Below are 26,818 nucleotides of genomic sequence, written 5' to 3' on the forward strand. Positions count from 1 at the left end.
TGACTTAAACTTCTTAATATATTTTCAGTTGTAATTAAAAGTTGTGCTTACTAGCGATAGTGGAATTAATATGCAAAATGTACATAGTATTAATTTAGTTTAATTTTTATAGTTGATTGTTTTGAAATGTAGGTAATCAAGTAAATTTAAAAAAATTAATAATCTTAAAAAATAAATAAATTAATAAATCAATAACAAAACTAGCTAGATTAATTTTCTGTGAATTCAAACTATTTATATGCATTGCATTCCTTGAATTTGCATTTTTTTTTTAATTTTTATCTGCAGGATATTGTGCTAATTCAGGATTCAATGATCTTCAAGTTATGGCAGGATATTCCCATACCACTTTATACAAAGATATATTTTTTTAATGTCACTAATCCTGAAGAATATATAAATAATCATGCTAAGCCTATAGTCAAAGAAATGGGGCCTTATACTTACAGGTAATTAAAGGGTAATAAGTATTAATCCAGCTCTGAGTTGTAAAGTTTTTTTTTAATGCCATACATAATTGGACTAATTAAAATTTTATTTGCACATAGTCATAACTTTGCAATCACCTAATTTTGATATATGCCTTTTGATATTGTACTAGTTAAATAATAAATTTAGTTTAATCCTTTATCCAAGTGTAAACAAACAAACAGTTTGCGCCTGAAGTATCTTCAGGACTGAGGCAACTTGTGGTAAAGGTGGACCAAGTTCTCATCACTCCTTGTCTCAGTATCTCCCATAATGCAAAGGTTAGACTATAAATTTATTATAGTCTAACCAAGTGGGAAAAACTTCCAACATTCTTCTCTAAATCCAGAGTGACTTAATAATAAGGTGGTACACCTTTTGGCAACTCGTACAGGTAAATATGACTTCTCCATTGCTTCTGCCTTAGTATCACCATTTCTGGGTCTTGCTCCCACCGATGAGACCTCAATAAAGGTCAAAACCGGTCTGGGTAGTGGCCCTTCCCTTAATGCATAGCATTATACATATCTGCAAGGAGATGTGCTTTGCATTATGGGAGATACTGAGACAAGGAGTGATGAGAGCTTGGTCCACCTTTACCATGAGTCACCTCAGTCCTGAAGATACTTCAGGCGCAAACTTTGTTTGCTTACACTTGGATAAAGGATTAAATTTAAATTTAAAATTTATTATAGTCTAACCAAGTGGGGAAAAACTTCCAAGTACTAGTTAAAAGATAACTAATGCTGCTTGTGAACCTATGTATATTCATCTTTAGTTTTTACTTTTTATTATTAAGGATTTTGCTGGGTTTAATAGCAGTTTCTATTAGTTCCCATTTAAGACAAGAACTTTCATCAGAAGCACTAATAAAATGATAATATATGTACGGGCTCTTGGGCAAAGCGTAAAAATCTCGCAATAAATGAGATTTGCTTATGTTTGAATATTATATATTTTGTTGTAAATCTTGTTTTGAATTAAAATTTTTGTTTTATATATTTTGTTAAACTCATATTATTTTTTCACATTTGCTAGTGTGTGTGTGTATGTAAAATCAATCTCACACACGAGTGGTCAAAAATATGTAACACAACAGTGAGTGGTTAGAGGAGAAAGAAGGAATTTATTAATTAACGTGTTTCTATAGAGAAGCTGTTCCAAACAACAAGGGTAGATGAAGTGAACGAAGAGTATGAGAAGTTTGGAACTGAACTATGTATGGATGTTGACCAGTCCAGGTTATGTTCTTCCATGATTAGAGACCAGTGGAGGAATGGTAGTGGTGGGCCAATTGAGTGAGGCAGTGCCCATGAAAACACTTAAAAAAGCTTGTCATGCTTTGAATGGAAATTTGATTATAAATTAAAATTATAATATTATTATTATTTATGGCATCTCCATGGAGTCCAGAGACTCATCGCAAGAGACGCAAAATCAACTATCATACCTCTCCTTGAATCCATTTATCATCAGGGAACTTGCTACCAATTCTGGCAATCCATTCTACTCACTCGCCACTCTCCATGCAAAAAATCTAGTCCACACACGCCCTACTAACTACACTCTTACACAACTTCCACAGATGGCCTCCTAATTCTCTTTTGTCATATATTGAAAAATTTCATTGCATCGATTTTATAAAGCCCTTTAAAAGTTTCTATCATGTCCACTCTTTTCCACCTATCAACTAAACTTTGTACCCCACAAACCTTCAACCTATCCTCATAGGGAGTATTCCACATCTCTCGCCATCTTGGTCACTCATCTCTGAATCTTCTTTTTGATCACCTCCTGGTCCCCAAGAAACTCAGGTGACCAAACCTGTGTGCAGTAATCAAGATTTGGCCAAATCATAGCCTTATAAAGAGGAATAATAACTTCCTTACCTTTACTTGTTAGCATGTTTTTCAACATCCAAGTAATTTTTGAGCTATTTTACCAACTTTTGTAATATGCCCTCTGAACTTTAACTCTTTGTCCACTATTATCTCCAAGTCCCTAGCCTCATCAATTTCCTGCAAACCAATACCAACTATATGATACGCCATATGCAACCTTTTCAACGTGAAGTGCTTAACCTTTCATTTTGTAAATTGTAAATTAAATTGACAATCACTATCTTTAATGCCAGTTTATTTAAATCATCCTGCAGGATATCTACCTCACCTTTATCAACAATTGCTCTTCCTAGTTTTGCATCATCAGCAAACAACTAAATATTCCCTCTTAAATATCTGATTACCTCTTTGAAGTAATTTAAACTGTGCAGAAATGCTGAAAATGTAATTGTGTATATAACATAATATTTATATAATTTTGTTTTCTTGTAGTATTTATTTTTTACACGTTGTAATGTGCTTTCATTGTGAACTAATGATAGCCATACTATGATTTAAGCTCCATTTTGTGTAGTGACAAGTATGCACAGTGACTAAAAGTAGTTTAAATATTGAAAATGCTAAAGAAGTATCAAGAACAGAAAAGTAAGTGAGGAATTCTTGTTTGAATTCCAAAATTTCATTTTATGATATTTTCTAAGAACTTAAGAAGAAATAGCAATCAGTAATATTGAATGCATCAAGACTTGTTAGTTCATAATTCAGTTGGAGTAATTTCATGTTCTAAATATCTATAGATGGGATGTTTGCATTAAGCACTAGCACTTAGTGGGTTTTAGCAGTAAAAGTTATAAGGAGGTAAAATTCCAGTTTTTGGAATAATATGTTTCAGGAAAACTGAATTTGAAGTTTTTTCATTAACTATTCAACTAGTCATGCTAACCTGTGGTGGTTAGAAAATATACATTCAAGAATTTAGACAAGGAATTATCTTTATGTCCTAGGAACTTATTATTGCACAGGCACCTCCATGGAGTCCTAAGACTCGTCGTGGGAGACCCAAGCTATCAACACAACATCTGTCGTGCCTCTTCTTGAAACCATCAACAGACAAAGCACAACTGACTCGGGTAACCTATTCCATTCATTCACCACTCTCCAAGCAAAATATCTAGGTCTCATGCCCTTGCTAACTCACTTTTATCCAACTTCTAGAGATGACTTTTTGGTCTGCTCCCTGTAGAAGTGTTGACACATTTCCCCCACATCAGTCCTATAAAATCCTTTAAGTAACTTAAATGTTTCTATTATATCCCAACTTTTTTTGCCTATCATCAAACTTTTGCAATCCACAAACCCTCAGTCTGTCCTAATAGGGAGCATTCCACAGACCACTCACCATCTTGGTCACTCACCTCTGGATCTTCTCCACCACTTCCTCATCCCCCAAGAAATCCTGACCAGATCTGAGCAAAGTAATCCAGATGTGGTCATATCAAGACTTTATAAAGATGAATGATAATTCCCTTGTCTCTGTTTGTTAGTGTGTTCTGTGCCTGGAGTATATAAAGTACCCTGCTCCTGCACGTTGGCTTACTTCAGACAGATATGTAGGTCAGCAACCATCCATTTAGAAGAACACAAATTGTACATCTGCAATCATGACTATTATGGTCAATCTGGCCTTGCAGACCATGTATTCAATACAACTCACAGGATCTCCTGGAAGAAAACCACCATTCTCCACCATAATCAATTAAAAAAAAAAAGACTGCTTTTAGAATCTGCAGCGCCACTCAGAAATCAACCAAATTTAAATAAATACAGATGCATAAAACTTCACAAAATTTTGGAAACAATAATTGGCAGAGGTCTCACTTTACATCCTAGGCCACCTACAAACACTCATAGAAGCCTCACTACCTAGAAAGGAATTGAATAGTCCCATATAGTCTAAAACATGTGGATAGTCATCCACGTGTTTCATTTAGTATTTTATGTGTGTGTGTGTGTGTGTGTGTGAGAGATAAGAGTTATTTGTAATTCATGAAGATGTCTCAGTGACGGGGACGAAATATTGGAAGCATTAAAATTAGATTTTAATCCTTTTCTAGTGCTGTAAATATTCCATCAAACCTCCAACGTTGACCTACCTCCATATGCTACGTTTTGGTATCTGTCCATGAGCCACTCTTTTATCCATATCACAAGTTTCATATCTATCTCCCATTTGTTGCAGTTTGCATAATAGAGTTCCATGTGGTATCATGTCAAATGCCTTTGCAAAATCCAGCAGTATCATCATGTAGCCATTCCCTTTATCCAACTCAGCTGTCACCCTATTATAAAAATTATTTTGTCCCCTCCTTCCACTCTCTTGGGACTAGTAGAAGGTATTGCCAGTTCCCCTGTGCATTCTCTTAAAATGCGAGTAGATATCCCATCCAATCCCACAGCTGTATTTGCATTCAGATTTTGCAATATTCTAAGTATCTCTAATTCATTAGCCTCTCTTCTCACATCAGTCCCCATCACCTCTACTATAACAATAATTCACTTGGATGATATTCTTACAAAATGGTCACTTAGTAGCTCAATAATTTCATCTACCATCTGCACTCATTAAAGTTATCCTCCCATAGTTATGCTTCTTCCTGTTTGCCACATAATGAAAAACTCTTTGGGATTTCCTTTTGCCGATTTGACTAATTTCTTCTCATAATCTGATTTGCCTTTCTTACTATGATTTAATTGGTCAAAGGAGTTATATACCCTCCACAACATTTTTTGCATCTTATGTTTAATGATACTACTCATACATCTAACTCCACCTGATTTACCCTCCTGACCTTGGGTATATGGTGTAATGTTGCTTCCTCCAGATATCCCTTGAGACTGTGCGTGAGGGACATCCTTCCCTTGTAGATTTTTATGCTATGGTACTGCTTCAAGCTTCCTCCTAAGTGTAATGTAATTACCTGCTTTATAGTTTTACATATATCCCTTAACTGGAATTTCCACATGTTTTTGCTACCTTATAAGTCAAGACTGCTTAATCACTTTCCCCAAGTGGAGGCAAATGCATCCACTTGGGTTATGGACAGGTCTTCTGATCGTATAACAAGACCAACACTCTCATATTCTGAGTTCCCTCCATCATATTCTGCTTCAAGTAATTATCTCTCAGTAAGTGTAGGAATCCCATTTCCTTCCTGTCATTTGATTTTTTTCTTCTTCCAATCTATTGGAAATTGGAAGTTGAAATCCCCCCCCCCCATATCATTTATTCGATTTGTGTTTATTGAATTAATCTGTTGATGCATATCTTCTACATATAGGAATGCATATCATTCCTGTCATCCCCTGCCCTATAGCAGCAACCAGTTTTATATTTTGTCCTGTTGGCCTCAATCTTGCACTAGATTTGACTCAGAGGAACTGCCATCTGCCTGACTGATTCCTGATCTAGTTTTCTGCGGTTCATCTATCATCAATAGTACCCCACCTCCTGTCCTCCCTGAAAATACTAAATCTATCACACTCTATCCCTGTAACTGTCATCTGCTGTTAGCCAAGTCTCAGTAAAGCCTATAACTTTTAGTGAGATTGTACTAACCAATGACAAAAACTCTTCCTTCTTATTTCTGATGCTTTTATCATTAGTATATAGAAACTGTAACATCACCTTGCTCCCCCCTTAAATTCTGAATTGACTATCCCATTCAATATTGTTGCCCAAGAGACTAGATTCTGCATTTTTTCTTTATTCACTCGCTCATTTGCTTCATAGGTGCTTACACACACACACACACACACACATATCTGCATCTGACCTAATTGCTTTAATTTTCCTGACTTTGCACTTACACAATATCAGTGACCAAAGCTCTCTCCAGACACTTAACTTCAAATCCATTTAAGTGTAGTCCATCAGTATTGTACAAATCTTTCCATCCATCAAACTCAGACCATAGGTCTACAAACTTTTCATTCCTTCTGCACCACCTGCATATTGATTCATTAGCTATCATCACTCTCCTTCTCAGTTTGCCTCTCTCATAGCATGGCAGCAGATTCAAACTTTCCCCTGTCGCTCTTCTTTTTTGCTTCTTCCAACAACTCTTTGACATCCTCCCTCATAAAATATTTCTGACCTTTCAGGTTCTAGCCAAAACAGTTAATGTTTTTAACCTTCCCTTTCTGCATTTTGACAGCATTACTAATATTATTAATTTTAATGCTAGAGAAACAAGATTTTGTAGTGTTTTCATGAAGAACTCCACTTATCATAGAATCACTGTAAATAATTATTTGCATATGCTTGTTCTCTCAATTATTCTTATAATTTGGATTTAGACCTCTTGTTTTTTTGTTTTTTTTTCTGTTTTTATATATTCTTATATTGTCTTTCACATACAAGGGTTTTGCATGCTATAAACTAAAGCATTTTTGAAATAAAAAAAAAAAAAATTCATATTTGAATGAGCAGCAGCAGAATAAAAGCAAGATAATAATTAATAATTACAAACATAATAATTAAGATAATTAAATGCAACTTTTATTATTATTATTAACACCAGATCTTCATGGAATCAAAAGATTCATCATGGAAGGTACACACTGTTGCACACAAATCTGATCAAGCTGTGTTTCTCATACAACATGTCCGCTTTCATCCATTCTCGCATTGCATTCTACTTATCAATAATCTCCACAAAAAAAACTACTCCTTACTCATGCTCTCCTTATACAGTTTCCATGAAATGGCTTTTTATCCCCTCTCCTATTTGTAAGGTTCTACAAATTGCATTGTCTCAGTCTGTCTTCATATTCCACATTCCAAAGAAGAGACCAGATACTGTTCTGGTTTTTGGAATGTGGAGGTCTGAAGTCAATCTTCTCTGGACTCTTTCTAATATATCCTCATTCCTTCCTCCATGAAAGCCAGGTGACCAAATCTGTACACAATAATTCATATTAGGCCTGATTAAGGCATTATACCATGAAACTGCAACCTATTTATTTCTTCATGTCAATCCTCTGCATCGTTGGCATAATCCAATGTGGTAATTTTACAACTTGTGCAGTATGACCTCTAAACTTAAGGTTCCTGTCCCAGATTTCTCATCTTCTATACCTCCTTTAAAATTTCCCTACCAAGTTTATACTATGCATCTCATCCTTGTCTGCCAAATTTCAGAACCTTGCACTTTACATTAAAGAAATAGTTCTATTCACTTTCTACTCATACCATCTATTCAGCTCTTTCTATAATTCCATGCCATCTACTTGACTACTTATTGTTCCCTTCAGTTTTGCACCATTTGCAAATAGTTGCATGTCTTGGTTTCCAAGGCAACCATATCTCAAGTTGGTCCCTATATCATTAATATACAAAAACAACAAAGAATCTCCAAAAAAACAGCTGCAGTGCACCACTAGTGACTTTCCCCTTTTGGGATGCCATGCTCCCATACACACAATCTTGGTAATAAGATGTATGTTCATCTTAATTCAACAGTTGGGTAAAGTTGTGGAACTTGTGGTTGAATGCTGTTTGTAACGAACTACTTAAACTGGATGTTTTAATTCCTGGACTTAACCCCCATGCTGGTGAGGTTGGAAAATATAACAAAAGTGGTAAGGTGGGGTCCCACAGACCCACCCAAATAATATAGTGTATTATAGAAATTGGATTTATTGGTGTTTTGGATTCAATTTAATGGACTTAAGTGTTTAATTTTGGTATATTATTAGAGCTTTATTAACGTGGTTAGTGTACTAAAGTGTTTTATAACATAATCTATGTCGGAAGTCGCCGCTAGATGAATTCGTAATGAGTAGTGTTCGTGCAAGCTCCAGATAAGATAAGTATCATTTTCAGTTATCGATGCAAATTACTTAATATTGTGTAGTTTTGTTTTATTTGCCTTGCGTATTTTAGTGCGTCTATTTTTGGTGTGTTATAACGTTTAATTTGACAAAACACGTTACAGATAAATATGGCACCTGTGCGTAGGAAAACGGCGGCCAGTAATGAAGGTTCGCCATCGTTATCAAAGAACGGTAGCATAAAAGAAATGAGTCAGTGTACTAGCTGTGAAATGTACGCTTTGCGGAGTGCGGTCGGAGTGTGGTTAGATGATGATAAAGGATTGAATGTGTGTAGAAAATGTAGGGAGAATGCGGAATTGAAGCGTATTTCGGATCGTGCGTGTGATATTTTTGTCAACCTTCAAAATGAAGGAAATAGGGATATGACAAGAAACGGCAAAGTTGTACATGAAAATTGTGAGAGTGTGAATGTAGAAAGTGTGAATGATAGTATAAATGGTTTCTCAGAGAACAAAAAAGATGAGATAGATGCATTGAGTGAGATCGCATTGTTGAATAGTGCGATAGAAAGAGCAAAACAGCAGCTAGAGTGCATGAACAAAAGTAGACTGAATGAACCAACCAATAATAAAAGGTATGACAGGAAAAATAGACGTATGAATGTGAACATGAACAAAATGAAGGATAGAGTGCTGTATGGAGACTCGTTAGTACGAGGTGTGTTAATAGAGGATTTGACAAAATCGTACCAACCTGGTGCGACCATAAAGGACGTAACTGCGTCTATTAGAGAGCAAAAGGAAAGGGTGAAAGAAATGATTGTTGTGGCAGGTACGAATGATTTGAAAGGAGATAAAATGGAAATGATAGAAGACCTGAATGAATTGTTTGAGGTAGCAAAAGAAAAGAGTGAGAGAGTTAGAATGATTAGTCTTTTGCCACGGTATGACAGTGAAATGTTTAAAAGGAGGGCTATAATTGCAAATGACTTTATGCGTGGGTTATGTATGACGAGTGGTGTGGAATTTGTGGATGTGTGGAGTGAGTTTGGGCGAAAGGATCTATATAAGATGGATGGCTTGCATTTGAATGGTTACGGTGTAAGAAGACTTGAGAAAGTGTTGCTGAATGTAGTAGATGTGCAAATTCAGGGAAACTAGATTTGTTAGGGGGGGGGGGTAGAGATACAGTCCTTATGGAGGCAGTTGAATGTAAGAATGAATATAATATGCCAGAGCAAATAAGGACAACAAATCAGAGTGGGATAGTTAATATAAGGCATCAAGGTAGGGTTGGGGCTAATGGGGGTCTTAAATTCATGTACACTAATACTAGGAGTATTAGGAACAAGAAGGAAGAGTTTTTGGCCATGGTTGGCACTTCCAGACCACAGGTTATAGGTATTAGAGAAACATGGCTGACCGTAGATGATATAACTAGTGGGATTGAATGTGATGGGTATAGTGTGTTCAGGAATGACAGAGTATAAAATGGGGGGAGGAGTATTGTTGATGATAGCTGATGAGCTCCAGCCAAGGAGAATAGAATTTGAATTGCAGGATAGAGAAAAGAGCACATTTGAGGCCATTTGGTGTGAGATTGTGGCTAGCAGAACTAAATATACAATTGGGTGCTGCTATAGACCAGGTGATGGAAAAGATGGTGGTGACAGTATGCACAAGCAAATAGAAGAAATGGGTGGAAGGAGGGTGATTATTATGGGAGATTTCAACTATGGTCGCATTGATTGGAGTGAGGAGAGGACACACGGGAGGAAGGAACTGGATTTTATGCGGTTATTAAGGGATAACTATCTGCGACAGCATGTAATGGAAAATACTAGGGGTCAGAGAGTGCTTGACCTAGTAATTACATCTGAGGATTTGGCTGTAACAAATATGACCACATTGCCACCAATCGGTGAGAGTGATCATAGGGTCTTAACTTGGAAGGTGGCTAAAGGTGTAGAATTTTCAATTAAGACAGGGTACATGTAGAATTATCGGGCGGGAAAGTATGACAAGCTTAGGAGTTTGATTGGTTCAGTGCCATGGCATGTACAACTGCAAGGACTAAAGTTGATAGTGCATGGGAGGTAGTTAAGAAGTGCTTGCATGAAGCAATGGCTGACTGTATACCTAGAGTCCGAATAATAAATCAAGTAGGGGTTAAATGGATGAATAACACCATTAAGCTTGAGTTGCAAAAAAAGAAACAACTATGGAGGGAATTTAAGGAGAAGGGTGACCGGCAGACACATGAACGGTATAAAGCGCAGGCCAGAAGGGTGACGAGTGTGGTAAGAAAAGCAAAAAAGGATTACGAAAGAACATTGGCCATGCAGGCTAAAGAGAATCCTAAACAGTTTTTTAGATATGTAGCAAGTAAAAGGAAAAATGTACATGGCAGATTGATTTTAAAGAATGCCGATGGTAGGGAGGTAACTGAATCAGTTGAGATAGTTGAGTTACTGAGTGAGCACTTTGCAAAAGTATATCATCCAGGTGGTGACATTGCAGAAACGAATAAACCAGTAGATTATACGGGAATTGTGGTTAATGAAGTGGAGGTGAGTAGTCTATTGCATAACCTCAATGTCAATACATCTGTGGGATTGGATGGTATACCAGCTCGTGTTGTACGAGAAGCAGCTAAAGAATTGTCAGTACCCTTGACCATTTTGTTTAATTTGAGTCTCGGGTCTGGGTTAGTCCCGAGCGGGTGGAAAGAGGGGAAAATAGTTCCACTGCATAAAGGTGGTTCCAAGACTGCTGTTGTAAATTACCGACCGATTAGCATATCAGGAATCATTGTCAAGGTCTTAGAGAAAATAGTCAAAAGGAAAATACAAGATTGGATTGAAGAAAATGGGATACTGTATCGGGGACAGCATGGTTTTGTGAAGGGTAGGTCATGCCTCAGTAACTTGCTCACGTATTATAACACAGTGACGGCTGAACTGGATAAGGGTAATGGGTTTACCCTTATCCAGTTCATTACCCTTATCCAGGGTAATGGGTGATTCTACTGGACCTTGCCAAGGCCTTTGACAGGATTCCACATGGAATTCTAATCAGTAAATTGCAGCATATGGGAATGGACATAGGGTTGGTGAGATGGATAGGAGGGTGGTTGACGGAGAGATATCAGAGAGTGGTTTACTCGGGAGTGGAGTCCACAAGACGGCCTGTGACTAGTGGTGTGCCACAAGGATCTGTTCTTGGACCACTGCTGTTTAATTTGTTCATAAATGATATAGGAAATGATCTGAGAGGAACAGTTCATTTGTTTGCGGATGATGCGAAGTTGGGTAGGGCAATAGTGAATGCAGATGACGTCAAAATTTTGCAGGATGATTTGGATAGATTGGAGGTCTGGGCTAAGGAGAATGGATGTCAGTTTAATGTGGCAAAATGTAAGGTTATGCATTTTGGGGTGAAAAGATTGGCGGCAGTTTACTGCATTGGTGGAACCCTGCTCCAGGAAATTGATGAGGCACGAGATTTAGGAGTGTTGGTGGATAAGGAATTGAAATTTAGGGGACACATTGCAAAAGTGACCAAAACAGCTCATCAAATCACTTGGTTGCTGAAGAATACGTTGACAAGCAGGGACAAGCAGGTTATTGTTCCTCTCTATCGAGCCTTGATAAGACCCCATCTAGACTACTGTGCTCAGATTTGGTCACCTAGGTTTCTTCTTGATGGGGAGGATGTGGAGAGGATCCAGAGGCGAGTGACCAAGATGATAGCAGGTCTGTGGAATGAACCGTATGAGAACAGGTTGAGGATTTGTGGGTTGCAAAAATTGGTTGATAGGCGGAGGAGGGGAGATATGATTGAGACATTCAAATTACTGAAGGGTTTCTATAAAATTAATTCAGAAGATATTTTTGAGAACAGGGCTGGTTGTGGGAGGACTAGGGGACATCCATGGAAACTGGGCAAAAGTGTGGTTAGTAAAGGTGTTAGAGCTGGGTTCTTTACTTTTAGAGTAGTGAATGAGTGGAATGCACTCCCTGAGTCTGTAGTGGATGCTGTGACAGTGAATGAGTTTAAGGCGAGGTATGATAGATACTGTATGAATGTCAGATAGTTGTGATGAATATGATTTGGGGCCTCCCTCGATGAGTCTAATGACTCCCTGGAGTTGCCCGTAATAATAGTAATAATAGAAATCCATACCTTTTTAATCAATATTGGATTACGTATTGTTTAAGATTCTTCCTCACCGTCTTGTTCTGTATCAGACTCATAGTTACTGACTAATTCTAAATCAATTTCACTATCATCATCTCCGCTAAATGGCTCCTCACCTGATAAAAAAAAAAAAAAAAAAAAAAAAAAGAGAGATATAATTCTTAAAATACTATTTAAATATTTACGAAAACGTATTTGCTTATAGTTGGTATGTAAATATATAGAAGACACAGCAGTAACGATAATATTTTAGTAGAATATACATGAAAACAATTTGTTTCAGAAATAAATATAGTCACACTTTTGGTAAGGTGGGATCTGGTGGACCCCAGCACACTTTACACCTCTGCACACTAAACTTGCTTGCGCACAACAGCCTGTCGTTTATGGCGTCGAGTAGCAGGTTATGGGAGGGGAAGCTATACTGAGGCATGACTCACCGCCACACGTTGTTTAAAAGGTATAGTCAATTTAAAATCTTTGGGGTCTGTGACACCCCACCTTACTAATGCTGGGTTAAACCAAAGCTATATTCATATGTCCAGTTAATGTAATTAATTAGCTGAAGAAAAATTAAAGTGATTATTTCATTATAATGATCAGAATAATTACTTGTTTGTTCAGTTAGATTTTTTTTAATTTTAAGCTCTTATGATTTAATGTCATTGGTGCTGAAATAAAGTAAATTAATATAAATTCTTAAAGGTAATGAATGATACTGACATCTATTTTTTATCCAAGCTTCAAAACAAATGACATTTCAATTAACTGATCCCTTAAATATCAACCGAACTTCCAATAATTGCAATTGTACTTCATGTTATAACTGCAAATTGTCTTCCAAATGGTGATGATAAACAATAGAGTACTATATTTCTCATCCATCCATTCAGAGTAATTATAATATGGTCATTAGACCCAGAATACCTAAGACACTAATTATCACTCATGTTTTAAGGAAGAAAACAGATGTCTGGGGATAATAATTGACTAACTTTTATTTAGTTATTAAATTATTAGTTCATATTTTGCCTTGGGCACCAAGACATGCAATATGTGTGTGTACGCTCAGAAATAATCTTGTCATATCCATCCTCAAAGATGCTGACATTATGGTCATTTTTGATACAGCCTTCTTTTTCATTAATGTTCCCCTAAAAGAAACCCCAGAACTTATTTGGATTCTTTCCCCCTGACATTACACTTGGTTATTTTACTTTGAATGATATAAAACCTGCAGATTGGAGGTCTCATTATGGATCTCCACTTTTTGCCCTTGCCAATATTTTCATCATGGAACACTGAAAAAACTGTGCTAAACTCCTCTATTCAAACCTTCAGCACTATGTTGATATGTTCTTCATTTGGCTCCACTTATGTTCCATCGAGTTGTTTTCTACTCCTGGTGATTCTATGAACATACAATCTCCATTCAGATCTGTCCCTGGCCATATCTTTCAGAATTTCCAAGTGCATTCCAGTTGCTTCTTTAACTCCATCTCCATCAGAAGTATGACAATTTTTGCTTGATGATCATAGCTTCAAGGGAGCAGTCTGGCTTTATTCCGTCTATCATTGATTTATTAGTTTGCTTTGCAGTCCATGATATTCTTAGTAAGCATCTCCAAACCCATAATTCAAATGCATCTATCTTCCTTCTTTCACTCTTTCTCAGATTCCAACTTTCACATCCATACAGTACCACAGGGAATACCATTGCTTTCACGATTCTGATTTTTGTTGCGAGGCTAATATCTTTATCTTTAAAGATCTTGCTTAAATTTGTCATTGCTTTCTTTCCGAGTAATAATCTTCAGTACAATAACCATCCTGATCAATTAGGGATCCTAGGAGCACAAAATTGTTAACTGCTTTCATTTTCTCCCCATCTACTTCAAAATCATTAAGTTCACATGTTGCCATGACTTTTGTTTTTTTGGGGTTAAGTTTAAGACCATATTTAGCACTTTCTTCTTTAACTTTCATAATAAGTTCCTCCAAATCTTCTTTACATTTTGCTAGCAAGGTGGTATCATCTGCATACTTCAAATTATTAATATTTCTTCCACCAATTTTATTTCCAACTGAAGACTCCTCTAGCCCTGCCATTCTTAAAATGTATTCGCTGTACAAGTTAAACAGGTATGGAAATAAAATACATCCTTGTCTCACCCCTTTACCTATTGTGAAATACTCAGTTTCTCCAAGATCTGTTGGAGTAGCTTATTCCCATTGTTCTTAACACATTCCACAGTTTCACATGATCTACAGAGTCAAAAACCTTGCTATAGTCAAGGAAACAAAGGTAGACATTTTTTTGATATTCCTGTGCTCTTTCTGTTATCCATCTCACATTGGCGATTTGATCTCTTGTTCCTCTGCCTTTTCGAAATTCTGCCTATTCATCTGGCATTTCTCTTTTCACGAATGATTCCAGTCTTTTCTGAATGATCTTAAGTAACACTTTACTTGCATGAGAAATCAGTGCTATAGTTCTGTAATTTTCAAACTCTCTTGCATCACCTTTCTTCCATAAAGGTATATAAACTGATTTTTTCCATTCCCTAGTCCATTTAGTTGTGATCCAAATTTGCTGACATAGAGCTGTTAAAAATTTTAACTGCCTCTTCTCCCAGGGCTTTGAGCAGCTCAATAGGTATTCCATCTCCTTCTGGTGCCTTCTTACTGGATAGCTGTTGCAGTGCCCACCTCACTTCACTCTCCAGTGGTACTGGCTACTGTGTATAATCCTACTCTTCAAATTTCTCAGTAATTTTGGAGTCTTTTCTGTAAAGGGGTTCTGTATACTCTTTCCATCTTTCTTTGATGTCTGCAGCTTGTGTAAGATATCCTTTCTGTTTACTTTTCAATATTGTCACCTGGGCACTGAACTTCCCTGTTAGTTCTCTGATCTTTTTGAAAAGATCTTGTTTTTCCTTTCTTGTTTTGGTCTTCTATTTGTTAAAATATTTTCTGGTTAAAATATTTTTCATTGTCTCTTCTGACTTGTCGTTGAAACTCTGCATTCAAATGCTGTACTTCCTGCAAATTTCCTGTGGCCTTCATTTTTCTCCTTTCCTGAGCAGTTTTGATGTCATTATCTGACAGCCATTTAAACTTCTTCTTACAAGCTGTTGGAATATTCTTCTTCTTTGCTTCTGTTTTAATTATATCTTTAATCTCTTCCCATAGTTCATCTGGTTCTCTTTCACACAAATTGATTCTTATTCAGCTGGTATGTTTCCAAGATCATATCTGATCGACATTTATGTTGGTTTCGGTTTCCGTAATTTCACATGTATCATAGCCACTAATAACTCATGGTCTGTTCCACAGTACACCTGGAAAACAGACTGAATTGCACCTCTCCATCTTCTTTGTCCAAGTATATAGTCAATTTGATTTCTATATTGTCCATCAGGTGATATCCATGTGTACTATCTTCTTTTGTGCTGTTTAAAGCAGGTGTTAGCAACAAACAAAGAATTCTCTGCACAAAACTCAACTAGTCTCTTCCCTGCAGTGTTACGAATACCTAAACCAAAACGACCTGTTATTCCTTGTTCCTCAGTCTCTCCCACTTTTGCATTCCAATCTCCAATAAATAGCCATAAATCTCCGATAAGTAACCATAAATCGCACTTTGGTGTTGCATTTATCACTTGCAACTTGCCATATATCTTGTCAAGACTCCAACATTATCAGATCTTATATTTCTATCGTCTAAGGCTCTTTGTACCGTATCAATCCACCTATATCTTGGTCTTCCTCTGGGTCATTTTCCTGCCAACCTGGCAGAGAACACTTGTTTTGCTACTCTTTCCTCGCCCATTCTGTTTAAGTGACCATACCACATGAGATTAGCTCTGCTAACTCATTCCTGGATGCTGACAATATCAATTTCTTTCCTAATATCCTTGTTTTTAATATGATATTGCCATTGATGTCATCTGTTCACGCCTTTAATCTTTCTCAGGATTCTCATATCTGCGGTCTCCAGTCTTTGGTCAAGTGTTTTACTTTTGACCCAGCTCTCAGATCCATAAGTTAAAACTGGTTTGAACACTGTCTTGTATACAGCTAATTTAATGTTCTGACTAATTTCTCTTTTATTCCATATGAATTTATTCAATTGACTTCCTACCATACCAACTTTGTTGATTCTGTTGTCTATTTCCATATTTAATTTACCATCTTCACTAAAAATCATGCCTAAGTAGCTGAAATGTTTTGCTTGTTCCACAGGATTCTCTGTTCACAACACAGTCTACATTTTCAACGATTCTGCCTATTTTCATTGTCTTGGTCTTTTTATTGCTGACCTTCATATCATATTTATTGCAACATTTATTCAATTTAGTCAGGGAATCTTGCAGACTTGTAGCGAATTTATTTAGTATTTAGAAATATAACACCATCTGCATAATGCAAACAGCTGACATTAACATCTCCAATTTTGATATGTTTAATACCGCTTTCCTTCATATTATGATCCATATAGATAATGAATAACAGAGGGGATAATGTGCATCCTTGTCTGGCACTGATTTAACATAAAACCATCTTCCTGTACTTCCTTTAATTCTAACTGCTGACTTACAACTCAAATAAAGACAAAGTATTGCTTGATATAATGTCCCATTGACACCATATAACTGTAGCGTATTGAATAGCTTCTCTCTCTTGGCACCTTGTCATATGACTTTTCCAGATCGACAAAACTTAAATTCAGATCTTTGTTATATTCCCATGATTTCTCAACTATTTGTCGTAAAGTGAAGATCTGATCCTGACAGCCTCTATTTGTCCTGAATCCAGCTTGTTCTTCACCAAGCTTTTCTTCCACAATTCTTCTCAACCGTTTCACAAGTATACTTGAATAAATCTTACCAAGAACACTCAGTAGGGAAATACCTCTGTAATTCTCACATTCAGTTTTATTGCCCCTTTTATATATGGGTACTATGAGAGCTCAACTCCAATCATCGGGAATTCGTCCCTCTGTCCAGGCTTTCTGAACTATGCAGTGCAGCCACTGTAAGACTTTTATACCACCATACTTCAGCATTTCTGGTCGAATATTATCTACTCCTGCTGCCTTTCCATATTTCAAGCCTTTGATAGATTTTTATACTTCAAGTATGGATATGTATTCCTGACTGTATGCCTGTTGAGTGTTTTTTACCACTGTACTATCACTGCTTGTTTCTTTTAGCAATTTTTTGAAGTAATTATTCCATACTTCAAAGATATCTTTTTTCTCTCGTTTTCATGTCACCTTTATCATCTCTAACTCCTTTTACAACACTCTTTCCTCCATTTCTAGGAAGTTGTTGAAGTTTCTTCAACAACCTCCAGAATATTTTGTCACCTTCTTGATATTTATTTTCTATGTTCTTGCCAAAGTCCTCCCATGACTTTAGCTAGTTTTACACAGTGTTTAGCTTTCTTACATTTGTCTCTGTATTCTCCAAGAGCTCAAGTTGACTTATTTGCCAGGAACTTTTGATGTGCTTTCTTCTTTTCCTTCACTGCCTCTTTAACTTCCTGTGCCCATCATGGAGTTCTGATTTTTCTATTCTTGCAGACAACCTCACCATATGTCTCTGGCTGAATCAATCAGGGTTTTCTTCAAGGTTTGCCACTGAATGTCCAACGTTTGATTCTTGTTTTGAAACTTTTATTTTTTCTTCAATAATCTTTGTGTATTTTAGTCTACAGTTCACATCTGAGAGCTGCTCAACTTTTATTTGCTTTTAAACTTTGTTGCATGTCATTCTTTTCAATATGAAATTCAATTTTATCCTGCTCAAGACCAAATAGTGATCGCGTCCAATTTCAAATCCTCTGTACACTCTGGTGTCCTGCACCAGGGAGAAAATATCACCATCAACAATAACATAGTCAATGAGACTTTTCTTATTCCTTGCCTCTTCTCTCCATGTGAATTTGTGCACATTTTTATGTTGGAACATGGTGTTAGTAATAACCAGTCCATGTCCTGAGCAGAAATCCAACAGGTATTTGCCTTTATTATTAGCTTTGCTGTTTTCTCCAAATTTTCTCAAAATATTTTTGTATGTCAGACAATCATTTAAATAGCCTACTCTGCTATTTAAATCCCCAACAAGGACCAACTTTTCCTTTTTCATTGTGTCAGTTGCTTTTTCTAAAGCCTGAAAAAATTCCTCCACTTCTACCTTAGTAGAATCTTCTGTGGGACCATAGGCACAAATAAGTCTCATTGTCCAGTTCCCCATTTTCATATTTCCCACATTACTCTAATTGACTGACTGCCATTCAAGAGGATTAGCGTCGTATTTAGTGTTGAATGCTATGGCTACTCCTTCTTTTCCTTGATTGTCATTGCCTGAATATAACATTTTGTATTTATTGCTCAGAAAGCTTTCGTCAGTTTTTGTGTGTTTTGTTTCAGTCACCCCTATTAAATCGATCCAGTACTTATCCAATTCCTGAGCTAGCTCTGTTTCTGCCATTCAGGCTTCTTATGTTGGTAGTACCGATCTTGAATGCTGGTGATGTTGAGTTGGGATTTGTTTCAGGATTTGTTCTAGTAGAATCCAAATGTAATACTATAATACTCGTAATATTTAATGTTAAACTGTTGGTTAATATTCACCCTTAATGAAATCTAAGATGTAGTAAGCGAACATGTGGTTTAAATAAATAAACTTGTGCCATTTCTAGAAGTTATCTTTAAACAAATGAATTAATCCATGAAATATGAACAATTGCAAACAAGTGTTCAAACCCATTTTAACACTTAAATCACAGAATTAAAAATGAAATAGCTAGTCAAAGATGGAAAGCATAATATAAACATGGTCAAAGCATGTAATTTCAGTGAATATAGAATAGTTTGGTTGAAACTCTTTATACTGTTTCGTTATTGTGTGATCTCAGATTATAAGAATCAAAAGTATGTTGTAATGTCCTCTCGGAGAAGCCATTGAGATGCATATACTATTTGACGTCCAGAAATTCTTACTATAGTAGTTGCAATTAGAGCATTGATTACATTGACCACAGTATCTCATTATTGCCACCATCAGTTCAAACGTTTATTTAAAGAACGCAGAAGTCTTACTTCACCATCCAAACTTGGATCAGAATGACTATCTCTCACTATTGAAGATATGAGTCTTATTCTAATCAAATTTTTTTTTTTTTTTTGTATTTTATAATAATAAAGCTATTCTTTTTTACTTATTCTGCGTATTATAGAAATGGTTAAAATTGGCCTTTAAATATATTACTCACTCTTTTCCTTATGTTATTGTGTTAATTTGTTAAACCTTAAGGTATACAAGTATCACGGAAATATCTACTAACAGAATTCACCCACAAAAAGATATGTCTGACATCGAATCAGAAGCAGAGTTGGTTCTCTACTTTTCCTTTCAGTTGTCTAGCTTGACCTTTAAGTGAATTAATTGTGTGCACAGATCTGGGTACTTGATTTCTTGGGATGAGGAGGAAGTGTAGAGGATGATCCGCAGGTGAGTGACCAAGATGGTAGCAGGTGTATGGAATGAACCTTATAAGGACTGGTTGAAGATTTGTAGGTTACAGAAATTGGTTGACAGCAGAAAAGGGGTGATATGATGGGGACATACAGATTACTTAAGGGTTTTTACAAGGTTAATGCAGAGGAAATTTTTCAGACTAGGTCTGGTGATGGGAGAACTAGGGGCTATCCTTGAAAACTGAACAGGAGTGTAGTTAACAAGGGTGTCAGAACTAGATTTTTTGCTTGGAGAGTGGTGAATGAATGGAATAGGTTGTCAGTCTGTTGTGGGTACTATTACTATGAATGAGTTCAAAGCAAAGTATGATAGACACCACGTGAATGTTGGATAGTGCGTGGCATGATGTTTAGGGCCTTCCTTGATGAGTCTAAGGAATTCGTGGAGTTGTCTGTATAATAATGATAATAAAAATAATTATTATTCTGTTCATTATTCTATGTATAGCATCATCTGGCTCTTACTATTTTAAATAATCTATTGTTCATGTTCTACTTTGTATTAAACCGCCTGATTGAATATATGACTTATAAATATGTTATTCACTCTTTTCCTTGTGTTATTATGTAATTTGTTAAATCTTAAGGCACAGTTATCACTGAAACAACTTCTACTAACAGAATTCTCCCATAGGAAGATATGTCTGACTTTGGATCAGAAGCCGAATTAGTTCTCTTCTCAGTTAGTTGTCTAGCTTGATTTTTCAGGTGACTTAATTGTCAGTGCAATAGTATCTGTCTTGTATGGTCACTTAAACAAAATAGATGACAAAGTAACATAAAATTGCAAACTTTTAACAGATGACCTCTAGCCATCCATTAACAGTTTGTATTATTATAATTATAGAATTACTGATTTATATGCTAATTCTGTGTATAAAATTATTTGCAAATTATTTCCAATGGCTTTGAAAGTGATGTAGAATTTATATAAGATAGTTTTGTTTAATATCTTTTTTTTTTTTTTAGGTCATATTGGGTTAAACAGAATATTTCATGGTATCCTAATGACACTGTATCATTCAGGGAAAATAAAACATATATATTTCTTAGGGAAGAATCTGCTGGTTCAGATTCTGATGTGATAACCACATTAAATGCACCACTGATTGTAAGTATTGGGATTAAGGAATATATATGCACACACCCAATTTGCATATTTTCAGTTGTAAAAACTAATATGTATGTTACATATTAATGCTTTGCTTTAATACATAACTAATGTTGCATGAGAGTATTAAATCTGTTCCTTTACTTAGATATATTTTAGTGTTATAAATAAATTACAGAATAGTATAAATCTAATTAGATTTTTAATTGTATTAATTAAAATTTTACTGAGTTAGATTTCAGAGCACCATTTACAAAAACCTCTTGCTTTTCTGTGATGGACAGCTTGACAACTAATATTTATTATTCTTTACGATTAATAAGATTACGTATTTTGAAACTATTTGTTTGTGTGCATCTGTACTGCAGAATTGAATTTATTGAATGATTTGTCAGTGATTTATGCACTTTTTTTATTTTCATTATTGAAACATTGCAAAACTTTATCACATTATGGCAGCGGTTTTCTGAATAATTCTGACCACTTTCGTAGTGCTTTTTCTGAAGTCCTTAGCCACCACCAGAAGATCCCTTAATGGAAAGAAATTGAACTCGCAGAAGAACTGCATAACTGGAGTTAGTGAGACAAAGAAGATAACAGTAGACAAAATGCTACTAAATAATAAATATAGGATGTTATATTTAGGCAATACGAGGGTGGGCTGAAAAGTTCTCGACCATAGATGGCAACACTATCAGCAAGATGTTTTTTTTTTCCCTAAGTTGGTACATCTGTCATAAGCATCCATGTGAAATTGCAAGTCACTTTATCAAGTAGTTTGTTTTATACAGCTGTCTGAAGCAGAAGTATTGTCTGTATCCCTTGAAATGGATAAAATTGAGTATCTTGCGGTTATAAAATTCTTTGTAAAGAAGGTTTAATGCCAAAAGAAACTCATTCGAAGTTCATAACAGTTTATGGGCACTATTCTCCTTCGTTTGCGACAATTAAAAAATGGGCTGCCGAGTTTAATTTAAACGTGTGGCCATACCAGCCTTGAAGATGATCTGTTTGAAGGATGTCCAAGAAGTGTAACAACACCAGAAATCATTGATCAAGTGCACGATATGGTATTGGATGACTGGCCAGTCAAAGTGCGTGAAATTGCTGAGACTATAGGCAATTCAAAAGAACATGTAGGATATATATGCTAACCACTCGGCCAGCCTGGCTGGCCGAGTGGTTAACGTATCTGCTCTCCAGCCAAAAGGCTGTGGGCTCGAATCCCACTGTGGGCATGGATGTTTGTGATTGTCTTTGGAAATACTAGTGGTGGTGGTGGTCGGTAGATGGTGTTGGTGTAGTTATGGTCAGTTGGTGAATTGAGTGGCAGAGATGGAGAGCTGTAGAGCAGGTGCCCTCCCTCGATGAGTCTTTGAACTCCCTGGAGGTGTCTAATAATAATAATAATATTATTATTTTGCATGAAGAATTGCAAATGAAAAAGCTTTGCACAAGATGGGTGCCGTGCTTATTCATAGCAGATCAAAAATGCACTCACATGAAAATCTCTGAACAGCAGTAGTGCTTGGAGTGTTTTAAGATGAATAAAACTGATTTTGTGCATTGATTTATTACTATGGGTGAGACTTGGATTCACTATTACACACCAGAATCCAAACAGCAGTCAAAACAGTGGACAGAAGCCGTTTCAGTGCCAAAGAAGACAAATTCGGTTCCATCAGAAGGAATGGTCATGCCATTGGTGTTTTGGGATGCTAAAGACATTTTGTTTATTAATTATCTTGAAAAGGGTAAAACAATAACTGGGGAATATTATTCCGATCTTTTAACTAGACTAGATGAAAAAATTCATGAGAAAAGACCCAGTTTGCAGAAGAAAAAAATCATCTTTCATCAGGACAGTGCATCTGCCCACAAAGATTGTGTCAATCGGAAAATTAAGGGATATGCGCAATGAATTGTTCATTGTTCATCCACCTTATTCCCCAGATTTGGCTCCCTCTGACTTTTTATCTCTTCCGAAAACTAAAACTCTTCTTCGCTGGTCAGCGTTTTTCTTCGAATTAAGAGGTGATTACAGTAGTAGGATATTTTGCAGATCTTACTGAGAACCACTACAGGGATGGGATAATGACACTGGAATAAATGTATTAATCTTAATTGAGATTATGTTGAAAAATAATTTTGAAATTATAAATTTGTTTTTTCATCGTTAGGCCGAGAACTTTTCAGATCGCCCTCATAATAATCAAGGTAAGGAAGGAGTGTTGATAGCATTTAACACCAAACACAAAGATAACCCTACTTGAAACTGCCTTCCAATCAAGAAGTGTGTGTGTGTGTGTGTGTCTGTGGACAAACTTGAAAATGGACAATGCGACTTATTTGTGCCTATGGTCCACAGAAGATTCTTCTAAGGAAGAAGTGGAGGAGTTTTTTGATTCATTAGGGCAGGCAAATGACAAAGAAAATGGTGAAATGGTCCTTTTTTGAGATCTAAATAGAAGGGTAAGATATGAATCCCACTAGGCATATAGAAATTGTTTTGGGAAAAATTGGAGAAATGGGCAAGACTAATAATAACGGCAAATATCTGCTGGATTTCTGTTCAGGATATGGACTAGTTATTACTAACTTATACACATCTTTATTAATAACTAGTTATTACTAAAGATGTGTATAAGTTCATGTGGAGAGAAAAAATAAGAAAAACCTCATTGACTGTTATTATTAATAGTGATATCGTCATGCTGCTTCAGGATACAAGAGTGTACAGAGGATTTGAAATTGAAAGTAGCCTGTGCAACTCCTTGATGGTTACCTATCAGGAAATTGATATATTGTCATATGTTTATTATAATGCAGTCCTCTATTGATAAATTCTTCTCATTTATCATGCCAAACCTGGAACTTTCCCAAGCCACTTCAAGTCTCTAATGAACAGGGCAATGGTCTCACAATGAGTAGTGAAACTCATCTCCCATTTAAAGATGATCACAAACATTCATGCCCATGGAAGGATTCATATTTCATCCTGTTAGTTGGAGAGTATATACATTAACCACTCGGCCAACCAGGCTGGCAGAATTTTATTTCTAGGGTACAATGTTCCTTAGATGATAGAAATATAAGATCTGATAATGTTGGAGTCTTGACAAGTAACAGACTGATTTGGAGGAAAATTGTAGATAGGAAGTTAGTAATGATGTAAATTTTTCATGTAGTACTATCATATCCTGTACACCCCCCCTTGAAGGGTACATGGCAGGAATTTGATGAAGATGATAGAGTTTGGCTTTATTCTGTTGTCATTATTCTCATATGTCCAATTAAGTGAGGTTCTGGTCTCACACTAGGCAATGAAATCCATTTCCCACATAAAGACATTCACAAACATCCATATCTATAGTGGGATTGAACCTGCAGTCTGTTGGGAGAGCAGATACACTAACCACTCAGCCAACCAGGCCAGCGATTTATATTTAATTTGTCGTATGTTTATTATAATGAATACTATGATTCTTCTCAGGTAAGAAGAAAAAATTTAACTGTTAGTTATTACAGGAATGGGAACCTGGATTTATCCTGTTGTATACAAATGGATGTGGTATTAGATGATTTTAAATCCATAGTGTTTTTGAGCTGCATATTATATGTCTGCCTGGTTGGCTGAGTGGTTAGCATATCCGCCATATCTTCTCTCCAGCCAAAAGGCTGCGGGTTCGAATCCCACCATGAGCATGGATGTTTGCGATTATCTGAGAAAATACTAGTGGTGATAGTCGGCAGTAGATGACATTGGTGTAGATAATGAAGGTGGAGAATGGAGAGTCGTAGAGTAAGTGTTCTTCCTCGATGAGTCATTGGACCCCTCTGGAGGTGTTAATTAATAATAATACTTCCACATCCAAAAAAACAACTTTACAAATAGAACCACACACACACACACACACACACACACACCACTAACTTTCAAAGTCGGTTTCATATTTGCCAACTAATAATTTCACATGATAATATTACGATGTTGTTAATAATTACCGAATCTTATTAATCTTTAGGATCAGCTGGAATCTTTTGTTGCTTGTAAGGTAAAAATTGAAGTTCTGTTAGCAAGAAAATTATATTTATGCATGTGAAGAGCTGTCATCACCTCTGATGAACTAATAATTTAAAAACTGATCTATTTGTGTATTTTTCAGACTGCAGCTACCTTAATGAAAAATGCAAGTAAACCTGTTAAAGCTCTACTCTCTATAGCATTTGGATTGCTTGGTGAAGATATCTTTATCAAAAAGAATGTTCGGGAACTAGTATTTGAAGGGTATTATGACATTTTAGCAAAACTGTCATCTATAATTTACAAACTTCCTTTCACAGATGGAAAGTTTGCTTGGCTTTATAAGGTAACTAATTGCTGAATTGTATGGAAAATGTATCTTCTTAATAAATTAGGTTTGGTTATGATTTAAATGTTAATGCTCCTAGCAGTTGCTGAATTTAGTGTCTGATTTAGTTAAGTTGCTATTTTGCCATCACTAGACCATATTTGAACCATGCTGTGGCATTGTCATATTCATATTCATCATCAATTTCCTGTCTGTAACATGTGTCAATATTGCCAGATATTGTTAACATTCAGTATGTCAATATAGTCTCCAGTATTGTCAGATTTTACATTTCTGTCTTCTAGGGCACTTCCAACTGCATCAACCACTTGGATTTTATCTTTCATTGAATCTTTTTTCTGATATCTTCAAATCAAATACATGTTTTGCTAACCTTTCCAATTCTGTTTAAGTTAGCATACCACCTTAGATTAGCTCTGCTCACCTGTTCATTTTTGATTGCCAACATTTTCAAGTGCCTTCCTGATACGATATCTTCATTTTTTAATGATTCACCAAATTCACAAATCCATAAGTAACACCTTTTTTTTTTTTTTTTTTTTTTTTTTTTTTTTTTTTTTTTTTTTTTTATGTTGGACTCATATACGAGAGGTTGGCTGGTCAACCTACAGTACTTTTGTACCATATGTGGGTAAATGTATATGTATACTGCTAGTTTGGTTTTTTGGCTAATTTCTCTTTTCTTCCATATAAATTTATTCAACTTATGCTTCACCATGCCTGTTAACATTTTTAATTTGCCAACTTCACTAAAATATTGTGCCTAAATAGCTGAAATATTTTTCTTGATCTATAGATTCTCCACTGAGAATGCAGTTGAAGTTTTCTGTTTTTGCCTCTTTTCATAGTTTGGACTTTTCATGCCAGATTTGTTGCAGATGTTCAGTTTAGTTAAAGAATCCTGGAGAACTTACACTGGATTGGTTTAGGCATACAGCATCATCTACATAAAGCAAAGTGCTTAAGTTAGATATTTTCAATTGTGATATCAGGATTATTGCTACTTTCTTTTTTTCATAAGGTCATGTTGAACATCCATTTGATTTTGATTTGTTTATTTTGATGGTCACAAGTGAAGGAGGTTAGTGAAAATAAAGATGTAATTTTTTTTTCCATCCAAGTTAATGACTCCTCCTGCCCTGAAATGTATCCACAGATCCCAGCTTAAGAATCCTTGATATAGATCAAGCGTGGCCAACTACATTCTATACGAGGGCCAATATATGATGAGTGGTAGCATCACGGGCCACACACTTTTAGACAGAACTTAAATAAAAATAAACTCTGCATATTTTCATGGCAATAGTTATATGTATTGAATTACTATATTTGTTAAATAATTTTACTACTGGGTAGAGCAATATAAAATACTTGATTGAATTTAAATATAAGTTAAATTAAATTTAATTACATATTTGCTTTTTTTTTTTACATGTAACACAACT

At 35.8% G+C, this 26,818-nt stretch overlaps 1 protein-coding gene across 2 annotated transcripts in view; it reads left to right on the plus strand.

Annotated features, from left to right (window-relative positions):
• Window positions 1–26,818, plus strand: part of LOC150100092 (scavenger receptor class B member 1-like) — a 219,697-nt gene that overhangs the window by 50,995 nt on the left and 141,884 nt on the right. For both annotated transcript variants that reach the window (XM_090402417.1, XM_090402418.1), the window contains exons 4-6: window positions 289–449; window positions 20,859–21,000; window positions 25,167–25,370. In XM_090402417.1, the coding sequence (XP_090258543.1) occupies window positions 289–449; window positions 20,859–21,000; window positions 25,167–25,370 (507 nt within the window). The remainder of the gene's footprint in view (window positions 1–288; window positions 450–20,858; window positions 21,001–25,166; window positions 25,371–26,818) is intronic.

The sequence above is a fragment of the Typopeltis vanoorti genome, chromosome 13 (assembly GCF_054136105.1).
Source record: "Typopeltis vanoorti isolate ZY-2024b chromosome 13, IOZ_Tvanoo_1.0, whole genome shotgun sequence".
Taxonomy (NCBI): Eukaryota; Metazoa; Arthropoda; class Arachnida; order Uropygi; family Thelyphonidae; genus Typopeltis; species Typopeltis vanoorti.